General features: G+C 42.8%; 1 protein-coding gene across 2 annotated transcripts in view; it reads right to left on the minus strand.

The window, feature by feature from the left end:
- Window positions 1-974: 974 nt before the first annotated feature.
- The window catches only part of LOC124038159 (cytosolic carboxypeptidase 4), a 183,397-nt gene continuing 170,735 nt past the window's right edge, over window positions 975-13,636 (minus strand). For both annotated transcript variants that reach the window (XM_046353684.1, XM_046353676.1), the window contains one exon: window positions 975-1,969. In XM_046353684.1, the coding sequence (XP_046209640.1) occupies window positions 1,687-1,969 (283 nt within the window). In that variant the 3' untranslated portion in view covers window positions 975-1,686. The remainder of the gene's footprint in view (window positions 1,970-13,636) is intronic.

Here is a 13,636-nt window from a genome sequence, read left to right on the forward strand (position 1 = left end):
GATCAGAGCCAAGAAAATGTATATGCTGCAGGAGAGTTGATGATCAGAGCCAAGAAAATGTATATGCTGCAGGAGAGTTGATGATCAGAGCCAAGAAAATGTATATGCTGCAGGAGAGTTGATGATCAGAGCCAAGGAAATTGTGTTTTCATGTTTTTTTTCTAACAAAAGGGTGGACTTTTCAAGACTGCAATATGTGTCAACAGTTAAAGCACAGCTGCAACTATCAGTCTACTACATGTGATGAATAGCAATATATTATATAATCTAGCTATAATGGCTACAGCCTTGGGGGGGTCAACAGTAACAATGAACCATCAACCTTCAGGGCCCCAATGTCAGTGTGCAGGTCTGCCCATTGAGTCTGTAGTGATAGGATTAGCTAAGAGCCTACAGGGCCACACTGCAAGTAGCCCAATGTCATTGTGAGAGAGCCTGACAGCCTCTGGCTTTGTCCCAGATGGCACCCTATTCACTATTTAGTGCACTACTTTTTATCAGGGCCCTTGTCAAAAGTACCGCACTAAATAGGGAATAGGGTGCCATTTGGGATGAAGCCTCTGATTCCTCTGCTCCTCGGGACACACTGAAAGGATCCTCGCAATGCCAAGGAAGCCAGGCCAGCCAAAATAAGACAAATCTATCAGTCTGCCTGGAATAATGCAGTGTGTGGCAAGGCCAGTGAGCCGCTGTGGAGGTCAGTGTTCCTGTTGGCTTCCTGTCTGTGGGAGACGGCTGAGCAGATCTGGATTGGAATCTCTGATGCAGGGTGGTGGAAACATGAACCCCCCCATGGATCACTGTTTCTTCTTTTGGTGGCTGTGTGACACACTTCACAGTTTCCTCAAAGGTTTTCTTCTTACATTGTATTTTTCCAACAGAACTGAGCGGTGGGACCGTAGGACCCGACTACTTGGCTGTGATGGCGTGTACAGTACAATATCAAGTAATACACAAGGAACGACTGATTCAATAAAAGTCTATTTTATTGTAGTGCTCTTCAGCTTCCAACATATTTAAGACGAAGGAGAATGGAACATGTATAACGAACAGTTACTACTCAATACTATCGTCTTTAGACATTATGAAAACGGTCAACTAGCAAAATCTGTTTAGTTATACAAATAATTCATATTTATATAATTTCAAAAAATATAAATATATTTTCCCCCAAAGTAACTACAGTTTGCTGGTTAGCACTATGTAAATGTATTGCAGGTTATGAATGTTAAAAATATAACAATGCTTATGGTGGCCTGTTATTTTGGAACTTAGATCATACTGCATGTAAATAATAGGTAAACATTGAGACAGCCCCACCCTATTTCTGATGTATTTGATACATTTACTATACACAAATAATATAAATATAATCTCATATAATATAATACTGTCTAGTACCCTACTTCACCCATATACCCATTTACAGTAGGCTCTCTGTGGAGAATATAGCCTCAACAAGCCCACGTCATGCCGGACTGTCCACATGCATCTCATACAAAGGCAAATACAAATCATACAAAGCCATTGTCCACTATTCTACTGCTATAGTTTATATATCCACTGTTCTGAAAGCCTAAGGGAAATAGCCACTAACTTAGCAACCATATACATTAGAATTTCCATAATCAAATGCATTATTAAAAAAAGGAAATAAGTGCTTTGGGGGAATGTCCTTGTGAGACCTTAGCTCAGATATTGTCCATTTGAAATGTTCATCCCATTGCATGGGCTCCTCTTGATGTTCAGAGTCTCTTGGCCTATCAAGTGAGGATAGAGGCGGGACTTCATTGAGCATCGTCGACTGTTCCCGGTTGTCTGGTGCTCTTCCTCATCATCTTCCTCCTCCTCAGCGCTGGATGTGTTGCCATTGACCTCAGAGTCCAGATCATTTCTGTTGGGCTCGGGGAAGCTGTCATTCAGGTACTCAATTTCCTCTACACAAGGTGGCTCATCATCCTCGAAGCAGCTGGAGAGAGAAGAGCATAGGAGAGGAGAGCAGATGAAAGGTGAGCAGAGGAAAACAGAGGAGAGCAGAGCAGAGCAGAGCAGAGGAGAGGAGGGGAGGGCAGGGGAGGAGAGAGGAGGGGAGTCGAGAGGAGAGGAGAGGAGAGGAGAGGAGGGGAGGGGAGGGGAGAGGAGAGGAGAGGAGAGGAGAGGAGAGGAGGAGAGGAGAGGAGAGGAGAGGAGAGGAGAGGAGAGGAGAGGAGAGGAGAGGAGAGGAGAGGAGAGGAGAGGAGAGGAGAGGAGAGGAGAGGAGAGGAGAGGAGAGGAGAGGAGAGGAGAGGAGAGGGGAGGAGAGGAGAGGAGAGAGAGGAGACAGTCAGTTAACCAAGGAAATGGATGGCTTAATGAAGGGAGTAGAGCAGAGTACAGTAAATCAATAACTACCGTTTTGGTGATTAACACCACCAAAAGCTTCCATACATTTCCATCTCCTCTTACACACTGTGACATGTCAGTTGTACCACCTTGCTTCACAGCACAGTCATAGTTCCCCAGTCATTTCCAGTGAGCCTGAGCTCATTGACATCCTTGGCATGAGCCACAGACTCAGGCTGTAACTCATTCATATCCTTAGAGGGGTTATTACAGACAGAAGCAGGATCTGAGTACTGCAAACCGAGCATACACTGTAGTAAATGCTGGGTTTGGATTGGATGTGTTATCATTGAGATGTCTGATTAGAAATCACAATATGTAGTGTCGGGAAAAACGCCACTACTTCCTCAATATCACAAACGTTGTGTCCAAAAACCACATTAGTGTAATGCTGTTTGAGATTATGCTAGTTGCAATGCAAGCTGAGGTCATGCTGCTGGATTGGTGTCTGTGTGTCAGTGGAAGTTCCTCAGCGGAGGAAGGGGAGGACCATCCTACTCAGTGATTTTCTGAAAAATAAAATAGTGAAACATAGATAAAACTATACTATACTCAATCACTTTTTATAGCTACTGTTTACAGGCCTCCTGGGCCATATACAGCGTTCCTCATTGAGTTCCCTGAATTCCTATCGGACCTTGTGGTCATAGCAGATAATATTCTAATCTTTGGTGACTTTAATATTCACATGGAAAAGTCCACAGACCCACTCCAAAAGGCTTTCGGAGCCATCATCGACTCAGTGGGTTTTGTCCAACATGTCTCTGGACCCACTCACTGTCACAGTCATACTCTGGACCTAGTTTTGTCCCATGGAATAAATGTTGTGGATCTTAATGTTTTTCCTCATAATCCTGGACTATCGGACCACCATTTTATTACGTTTGCAATTGCAACAAATAATCTGCTCAGACCCCAACCAAGGAACATCAAAAGTTGTGCTATAAATTGACAGACAACACCAAGATTCCTTGATGTCCTTCCAGATTCCCTCTGTCTACCCAAGGACGCCATAGGACAAAAATCAGTTAACTAACTGAGGAACTCAATTTAACCTTGCGCAATACCCAAGATGCAGTTGCACCCCTAAAAACTAAAAACATTTCTCATAAGAAACTAGCTCCCTGGTACACAGAAAATACCCGAGCTCTGAAGCAAGCTTCCAGAAAATTGGAACGGAAATGGCACCACACCAAACTGGAAGTCTTCCGACTAGCTTGGAAAGGCAGTACCGTGCAGTACCGAAGAAACCTTACTGCTACTCAATCATCCTATTTTTCTAACTTAATTGAGGAAAATAAGAACAATCCGAAAGTCCTTTTTGATACTGTCGCAAAGCTAACTAAAAAGCAACATTCCCCAAGAGAGGATGGCTTTCACTTCAGCAGTGATAAATTCATGAACTTCTTTGATGAAAAGATCATGATTATTAGAAAGCAAATTACGGACTCCTCTTTAAATCTGCGTATTCCTTCAAAGCTCAGTTGTCCTGAGTCTGCACAACTCTGCCAGGACCTAGGATCAAGAGAGACGCTCAAGTGTTTTTAGTACTATGTCTCTTGACACAATGATGAAAATAATCATGGCCTCTAAACTTTCAAGCTGCATACTGGATCCTATTCCAACTAAACTACTGAAAGAGCTGCTTCCTGTGCTTGGCCCTCCTATGTTGAACATAATAAACGTCTCTCTATCCACCGGATGTGTACCAAACTCACTAAAAGTGGCAGTAATAAAGCCTCTCTTGAAAAAGCCAAACCTTGACCCAGAAAATATAAAAAACTATCGGCCTATATCAAATCTTCCAGTCCTCTCAATTTTTTTTTAGAAAAGGCTGTTGTGCAGCAACTCACTACCTTCCTGAAGAAAAAAACAATGTATACGAAATGCTTCAGTCTGGTTTTAGACGCCATCATAGCACTGAGACTGCACTTGTGAAGGTGGTAAAATGACCTTTTAATGGCATCAGACCGAGGCTCTGCATATGTCCTCGTGCTCCTAGACCTTAGTGCTGCTTTTGATACCATCGATCACCACATTCTTTTGGAGAGATTGGAAACCCAAATTGGTCTACACGGACAAGTTCTGGCCTGGTTTAGATCTTATCTGTCAGAGAAATATCAGTTTGTCTCTGTGAATGGTTTATCCTCTGACAAATCAACTGTAAATTCCGGTGTTCCTCAAGGTTCCGTTTTAGGACCACTATTGTTTTCACTATATATTTTACCTCTTGGGGATGTCATTTGAAAACACAATGTTAACTTTCACTGCTATGTGGATGACACACAGCTATACATTTCAATGAAACATGGTGAAGCCCCAAAATTGCCCTCGCTAGAAGCATGTGTTTCAGACATAAGGAAGTGGATGGCTGCAAACGTTCTACTTTTAAACTCGGACAAAACAGAGATGCTTGTTCGGGGTCCCAAGAAACAAAGAGATCTTCTGTTGAATCTGACAATTAATCTGAATGGTTGTACAGTCGTCTCAAATAAAACTGTGAAGGACCTTGGCGTTACTCTGGACCCTGATCTCTCTTTTGAAGAAGATATCAAGACCATTTCAAGGACAGCTTTTTTTCCATCTACAGAAACGTTCTGTCCAAAAATGATGCAAAAAAATTAATCCATGCTTTTGTCACTTCTAGGTTAGACTACTGCAATGCTTTACTTTCCGGCTACCCGGATAAAGCACTAAATAAACTTCAGTTAGTGCTAAATACGGCTGCTAGAATCCTGAGTAGAACCAAAAAATTTGATCATATTACTCCAGTGCTAGCCTCTCTACACTGGCTTCCTGTCAAAGCAAGGGCTGATTTACTGCTAACCTACAAAGCATTACATGGGCTTGCTCCTACCTATCTCTCTGATTTGGTCCTGCCGTACATACCTACACGTACACTACGGTCACAAGACGCAGGCCTCCTAATTGTCCCAAGAATTTCTAAGCAAACAGCTGGAGGCAGGGCTTTCTCCTATAGAGCTCCATTTTTATGGAATGGTCATGTACCCATGTAAGAGACGCAAACTTGGTCTCAACCTTTAAGTCTTTACTGAAGACTCACCTCTTCAGTGGGTCATATGATAGAGTGTAGTCTGGCCCAGGAGTGGGAAGGTGAATGGAAAGGCTCTGGAGCAACGAAACGCCCTTGCTGTCTCTGCCTGGCCGGTTCGCCTCTTTCCACTGGGATTCTCTGGCTCTAACCCTATTACAGGGGCTGAGTCACTGGCTTACTGGGGCTCTTTCATACCGTCCCTGGGAGGGGTGCGTCACTTGAGTGGGTTGAGTCACTGATGTGATCTTCCTGTCTGGGTTGCCCCCCCCCCCCTTGGGTTGTGCGGTGGCGGAGATCTTTGTGGGCTATACTCGGCTTTGTCTCAGGATGGTAAGTTGGTGGTTGACCACCCTCTAGTGGTGTGGGGGCTGTGCTTTGGCAAAGTGGGTGGGGTTATATCCTTCCTGTTTGCCCCTGTCCGGGGGTATCCTCAGATGGGGCCACAGTGTCTCCTGACCCCTCCTGTCTCAGCCTCCAGTATTTATACTGCAGTAGTTTAGGTGTCGGGGGGCTAGGGTCAGTTTGTTATATCTGGAGTACTTCTCCTGTCCTATTCGGTGTCATGTGTGAATTTAAGTGTGCCCTCTCTAATTATTTCTTTCTCTCTTTCTTTCTCTCTCTCGGAGGACCTGAGCCCTAGGACCATGCCTCAGGACTACCTGACATGATGACTCCTTGCTGTCCCCAGTCAACCTGGCCGTGCTGCTGCTCCAGTTTCAACTGTTCTGCCTTATTATTATTCGACCATGCTGGTCATTTATGAACATTTGAACATCTTGGCCATGTTCTGTTATAATCTCAACCCGGCACAGCCAGAAGAGGACTGGCCATCCCTCATAGCCTGGTTCCTCTCTAGGTTTCTTCCTAGGTTTTGGCCTTTCTAGGGAGTTTTTCCTCGCCACCGTGCTTCTACACCTGCATTGCTTGCTGTTTGGGGTTTTAGGCTGGGTTTCTGTACAGCACTTTGAGATATCAGCTGATGTACGAAGGGCTATATAAATACATTTGATTTGATTTTGATTTGATTTACTATCTTCACATACTGCCAAATAACTGATTAAAACACATTTTTTGCAATGAAGGTCTAGAGTAGCCACAACAGCACCCTCCAGGGCAGCACCATGATGTAGCCGTCTCCTCTGGGTACATTCAGAGAGAGAGAGAGAGAGAGAATAATTTGAAACTATAAAAGATTAAGAAAAAAGCTAAATATTTATTGGGTGAAAAGCCAAAATGTGCAGTTTTGGCAGCCAAATATGTGTCCTCCTGCCACAACCTGAGGGACAGCCAGTGAGAAGTGCAAAGTAATGTCGATAATATTTCCTGTTGTGTTTTGTCTTTCATACTCTGTCATGTGTCTTCTCAGTCATATTGACACTGGTCTACTACCATTGCTTTAATGTATTGTTGTTCTGATTAATATTGTTGTTGTTAATGGTAATCCCATGTCCACTATTATTATTATTATTGCTGTTGGCCCCACCATTTATATATATATAAATATACAGTATATTTTCTATATGTATAATTTGACAATGTAAGTAATAATGAACTTGCCATGTCAATAAAGTCAATTGAATTGAATTGAGAGAGAGAGAGAGAGAGAGAGAGAGAGAGAGAGAGAGAGAGAGAGAGAGAGAGAGAGAGAGAGAGAGAGAGAGAGAGAGAGAGAGAGAGAGAGAGAGAGAGAGAGAGAGAGAGAGAGAGAGAGAGAGAGAGAGAGAGAGAGACATAGAGACATAGAGACATAGAGATATAGAGACATAGGGAGAGAAATCCATATCAGGGGATACGTTTTTAATATTCTACAAAATATTTAGAGCTTTGTGGATATGCACCATATCGTGACAAATTCTGAATCCAATTGCATCTTGTGGACATACAGTATGTGATATTGGAATAACTTCGAATATCACCTATGGACATTTCCTGTGTCCGGATTAGGACTCATTCAATATCCTGAGATATATGACATCCTATTTTCTCTCATCATGTTGACAAATACTGACTGTATAGGTCGCATATCTGTGTTTTCTCAACACATTCAAGATATGAAGCGATATTGTTTCCAGATATGCTTCTCTTGGCTGAGGTCCATATCCTGATCTTGATATGCTTTTTGATGTGCTGAAAATAAGGACTATTTCTGATGGAGTTCTGAGTTTTCAGCACATTATCAATAATTTGACAAACATGAAATCCATATTTTTCTTTCATGCACAAATAAATTCTCGATTCCCTCTGGCTATCAAACATGGTATGGCTGGATATAGACTCCTTAGATATCCTGAGATAGGCCTATGTGGACATCTTATTTTCTTTATAAGATTACAAGTACTGACAGTTGGCCTACATAAACTCAGCAAAAAAATAAACGTCCCCTTTTCAGGACCCTGTCTTTCAAAGATAATTAGTAAAATCCAAATAACTTCACAGATCTTCATTGGGTTTAACACCGTTTCCCATGCCTGTTCAATGAACCATAAATAATAAATTGACATGCACCTGTGGAACAATTGTTAAGACACTAACAGCTTACAGACGGTAGGTAATTAAGGTCACAGTTATGAAAACTTAGGACACTAAAGAGGCCTTTCTACTGACTCTGGAAAATACTAAAAGAAAGATGCCCAGTTGCTCATCTGCATGAACGTGCCTTAGGCATGCTGCAAGGAGGCATGAGGACTGCAGATGTGGCCAGGGCAATAAATTGCAATGTCCGTACTGTGAGATGCCTAAAACAGCGCTACAGGGAGACAGGACAGACAGCTGATCGTCCTCGTAGTGGCAGACCATGTGTAACAACACCTGCACAGGATCGGTACATCCGAACATCACACCTGCGGGACAGGTATAGGATGGCAACAACAACTGCCCAAGTTACACCAGGAATGCACAATCCCTCCATCAGTGCTCAGACTGTCCGCAATAGGCTGACAGAGGCTGGACTGAGGGCCTGTAGGCCTATTGTAAGGCAGGTCCTCACCAGACATCATCGGCAACAACGTCGCCTATGGGCACAAACCCACTGTTGCTGGACCAGACAGGACTCGCAAAAAGTGCTCTTTACTGACGAGTCGCAGTTTTGTCTCACCAGGGGTGATCGTCGGAATCTAGTTTATCGTCGAAGGAATGAGCATTACACTGAGGCCTGTATTTTGGAGGTGGAGGGTTCGTCATGGTTTGGGGCGGTGTGTCACAGCATCATTGGACTGAGCTTGTTGTCATTGCAGGCAATCTCAATGCTGTGCTTTACAGGGTCAACATCCTTCTCCCTCATGTGGTACCCATTCTGCAGGTTTATCCTGACCCTCCAGCATGACAATGCCACCAGCCATACTGCTCGTTCTGTATGTGATTTCCTGCAAGACAGGAATGTCAGTGTTCTGCCATGGCCAGCGAAGAGCCCGGATCTCAATCCCATTGAGCACGTCTGGGACCTGTTGGATCGAAGGGTGAGGGCTAGGGCCAGGGCCATTCCCCCCCAGAAATGTCCGGGAACTTGCATGTGCCTTGGTGGAAGAGTGGGGTAACATCTCATAGCAAGGACGGGCAAATCTGGTGCAGTCCATGAGGAGAAGATGCACTGCGGTACTTAATGCAGCTGGTGGCCACACCAGATACTGACTGTTGCTTTTGATTTTTACCCCCCCCCCCCCCCCTTTGTTCAGGGACATATTATTCAATTTCTGTTAGTCACATGTCTGTGGAACTTCTTCAGTTTATGTCTCAGTTGTTGAATCTTGTTATGTTCATACAAATATTTACACATGTTAAGTTTTCTGAAAATAAACGCAGTTGACAGTGAGAGGACGTTTATTTTTTTGCTGAGTTTAGTAAATCTTCTCAGCACATACAATGCATATGCTCTTGACTAAGGTCCATATCAGGATCTTGATATACATTTTGATATTCTAAATAAGGACAAATCCTGATGCTTTTTTGAGTTTTGAGGCTAGCTAAATAATTTGACAAATATTTAATCCATATCATTCTTTCAGACACTAGCTATACTTTCAGTATTCCCTCCGGATAAAGTTACACACAAACCAAAAGCTAAAAGCACTGTAACTGATAGAATTGCAATAAGAATCACACATTTTCTGTTTTGAATTTGGGCACCACAAATGAGTGTGCAAACGGTGTTTGCTGAAATTGACAACTGGAGAAACAAAGAAGTGAGAAGCTGTTCAGAAATTATCTCAAATAATTTACCTCTAAAGTGAGTAACTCATTTGATTTATTGTAGTAACTAGATTGAAGAATGTTAGCTAAATCCAGTAAGGCTAGTTAATTAGCTAACTAGCTAACCTTAATAGGGGGGGTAGCCTAGCTAGCTAATAAATAATGAAATTGCCTTCCCTTCAGGATTTTTTTTTACCCCCAAGGAGACCTTTAAACATGTCTAGGCATATTTTGTATTCCTGATTAATATAAGCTAACTCCTTTATAGCTTGGCTAGCTAGCTTATTCTAGTTAGTTTTCTTATCGTGAATGAAGCAGGTAGAGTAGCTACACTATATATACAAAAGTGTATGGACACCCCTTAGAATTTGTGGGTTTTTCAGCCACACGTGTTGCTGACAGATGTACACAATTGAGCACACAGTCTTGCGATCTCCACAGGTAAAATAATTTGGGAGCTGGACACTTCATGATTTGGATTCAGCCCATTTTTATCAGAATTACCAGGATTAATATTACATATCATGTAAGGATATCTATTGAAAGTATATCTTTTTTATATATATATGATCAGGTGATGACTACAGATATGATGCATTTCTGAATATATGCCTAAGTATAAAGGCTTAGATAATAGATGCACTACACCTGCTCGTTGAATATCTCATTCCAAAATCATGGGCATTAATATGGAGTTGGTCCCCCTTTGCTACTTTAACAGCCTCCACTCTTCTGGGAAGGCTTTCCACTAGATGTTGGAGCATTGCTGTGGGGACTTGCTATAGCAGTAAAGAGGGGACTAACTCCATATTAGTGTCAGATATCTGGAAACATATCGATAAATATATTCCCTGATGTTGACCTTTTTCGCAGTGTTTGTTGTATTTTTTTCTTCTTAATTTACCTTTCACTTACTTAGCTAATGCAGCTAATTTAGCCTACTCAATAACCTGACCCAAATAGAAAGGAATGCTATTGATGTTATTTAGCTTGCTAAGGCTATCCAACACTACAACTCTTTCAAATCAAGGTAATCTTTCGAATTTATACATTTATTGCCACCGTGGATCACCGGTGTAACAGCTAAACTGTTTACTGTAAACTGTACTGCGTGATTGCACACATGGATTGGATTGTGGGATTACTAATGTGCTAGTTATAGTTTGTTGGCTATAATGTTAATATGGTGACAACAATGTCGGCTGTGTAGCGGTTAGCGGTTATGGTATGAAGGTTTGGCTTGGAGAGGTTGGCGCCTGGTCGCAGACAGCTGTTGGTTAGAGGAGGAGAGCACATAGAATTTTACAATGAGCGAAGGGATGATTCAGTGTGTGGCTGCTGAAAGTAAACTGTGTGTGCCGGTGATCAGGGGTGTATTAATTTAGCTAATTCTGTTGCAAAATGTTTCTTAAGCGGAAGCAAACAGAACGAAACAGGGAGGAACCTACCTGAATTTGTCCAATATAAAATAATGATTAATCAAATTAAACCAAACAAAATCATATTTTATTTGATCGAATCAAATTGTATTCATCACATGCGCCAAATACAACAGGCGTAGACTTTACCATGAAATGCTTACTTATGAGCTCTTTCCCAACAATGCAGATTTAAAAAGTAAGAACATTTGCAAATAAATATAGAAAATAGTATCACAATAAATACCAATAACGAGGCTATATACAAGGAGTACCGTAGAGAGTCAGTGCAAAAAAAGAATAAATGCAAATAGTCCGTGTAGCCATTTGATTATGGGTAGAAGCTGTTCAGGAGCCTTTTAGTCCCAGACTTTCCATTGCTGTACCGCTTGTTGTGTGGTAGCAGAGTGAACTGTCTATGGCTTAGGGGGTTGGGTCTATGACCATTTTCAGGGCCTTCCTCTGACACCTACTGGTATAGAGTTCTGGATGGCAGGGAGCCCCGCCCCAGTGATGTACTGGGCCTCCCACATCACCCTCTGTAGCGCCTTGCAGTCTGATGCCAAGTAGTTGCCATACCAAGCGGTGATGCAGCAAGTCAATATGCTTTCAATGGTACAGCTGTATAACCTTTTGAGGATATGAAGGCCCATGCCAAACATTTTCAGCCTCCTGAGGGGGAAAGAGGTGTTGTCGTATCTCACTCACAACTAAGTTGGTGTGTTTGGACCATGTTAATTCCTTAGTAATGTGGAAACCGATGAACGTGAAGCTCTCAACCCGCTCCACAACCCTGTCGATATGGATGGGGGCGGGCTTGGCCATTCTTTTCCTGTAATCCACAACCAGCTCCTTTGTCTTGCTGACGTTGTGGGAGAGATTTTTGTCTTGGCACCACACTGCCAGGTCACTGACCTCCTCCCGATAGGTTGTGTCAGCCTCGTCGTCGGTGATCAGGCCTACCACCGTCGTGTCATCGGCAGATATATTAATGATGGTGTTGGAGTTGTGTGCGGCCACGCAGTCGTGGGTGAACAGGGAGTACAGGAGGGAACAAAGCACACACTCCAGTTGCAGAGGGAGGTGTTTAGTCCTGAGTTTAGGATGGGCACTATGGTGTTGAAAGCTATGCTGTACTCAATGAACAGCACTCTCACATAGTTGTTCCTTTTGTCCAGGTGGGAGAGTGCAGTGGGAAGTGCAATAGCGTCACCTGTGGATCTATTGAGGCAGTATGCAAATTAGAGTGGGTCCAGGATGTCTGGGATGTTGCTGTTGATATGGCCATGACCAGCTTTTCAAAGCATTTCACGACTACAGATGTGACTGTCACAGATGTTGCTACACCTCAGATCAGCTAGATGCAGGCAAGAGTCACCTTCATTACTCCAATATGTCTCTCGACCTGTGCACCTACATTATAAACTTTCATTCATAGGCTAGGTTGTAGCAACCTCATGATGGGTATAGGGCAAATTTGAGTATCATGTAGTAGCCTAAACCTATCAATGTTACATTGAACTGGGTGAATGGAATATGAATGACAGTCATCCAATATGCTGTAATAGAAATTAAATTAAATTTAAAAAATATCCTCCCTTATCTTGAATGGAACAACCTGCTACTGCTGTGAATGTAAACAACACTACCTGTCAAGTTATTCCCATTTTGAAATGCAGAAGCCCATGGTAATCGCTAATGCATAGGCAAATTGTGTTGGCAAAAGTGTGTGTGCAGGCAAATTGTCATTTCTGTGCCGGTTGTAAAGGTGCCAATTGACTCCACCAGCAGTTCAGATGTGTGAAGGATGCTGTGACCTTCAGATAGCCCAACCCTTGATTGACAGCAAACATAAAGCCCTTCTACACTAATCAGATTAGAACACACTGGGATCCACTGGGGACGAGGATGTGACAGGCACACTGATTTACACCTTCTCCACACACTCATCTCTTTATGTGCGTGCATGTGAGTGTGTGTGTTTGTCTGTCTGAGTGCTTGTCTAGTTCTGCTCTGAATGAGAATTAAATAGAAGATAACATATGGTACTGTGATGAGAGGGGCTGTCTGCTTCTCCTAACAGAAAGCAGGATGATTTTTGGTGTGTGTGTGGGGGGGGGGGGGGGTCATTTCTATTTTCCAGGAGGGCATCAAGAGTGGCAGGGGACCTATGCTTTTAAAACCTGCCGCTTTGAAAAGTAACACTACAATTTTGGAGTTCCGTTGTTGCCATGGCACCGTGAGGTCGCCTTGGCAGAGACCTCCTGTATATTTTATAGATAGCCAAGTGTGTATAGATCTGGTCTGGATTGCATCTATTTGTTTAATTCCTGAGAATAAATGGCAAATCAGCTTTCTCAAGATAGCTAGCTATCGATGCTATCAAGCTAGCTATCTAGTGAATTTTGATTCTAATACACCAACCTATTTTGGGCGGGGGGGTTCTACTACAATGAGGAGGACTATAATGCATGGTGAGCTAGCATTTGCGATTTCATCGGTCAGGAGGTTTGATCAAGCCATGTGGTTCCTTATTGCATAGAAGTTATTTAGCTCGTCTGGTAGGCTCGTGTCACTGGGCAGTTCTCGGCTGTGC

The sequence above is a fragment of the Oncorhynchus gorbuscha genome, linkage group LG01 (assembly GCF_021184085.1).
Source record: "Oncorhynchus gorbuscha isolate QuinsamMale2020 ecotype Even-year linkage group LG01, OgorEven_v1.0, whole genome shotgun sequence".
NCBI classification, from domain to species: domain Eukaryota; kingdom Metazoa; phylum Chordata; class Actinopteri; order Salmoniformes; family Salmonidae; genus Oncorhynchus; species Oncorhynchus gorbuscha.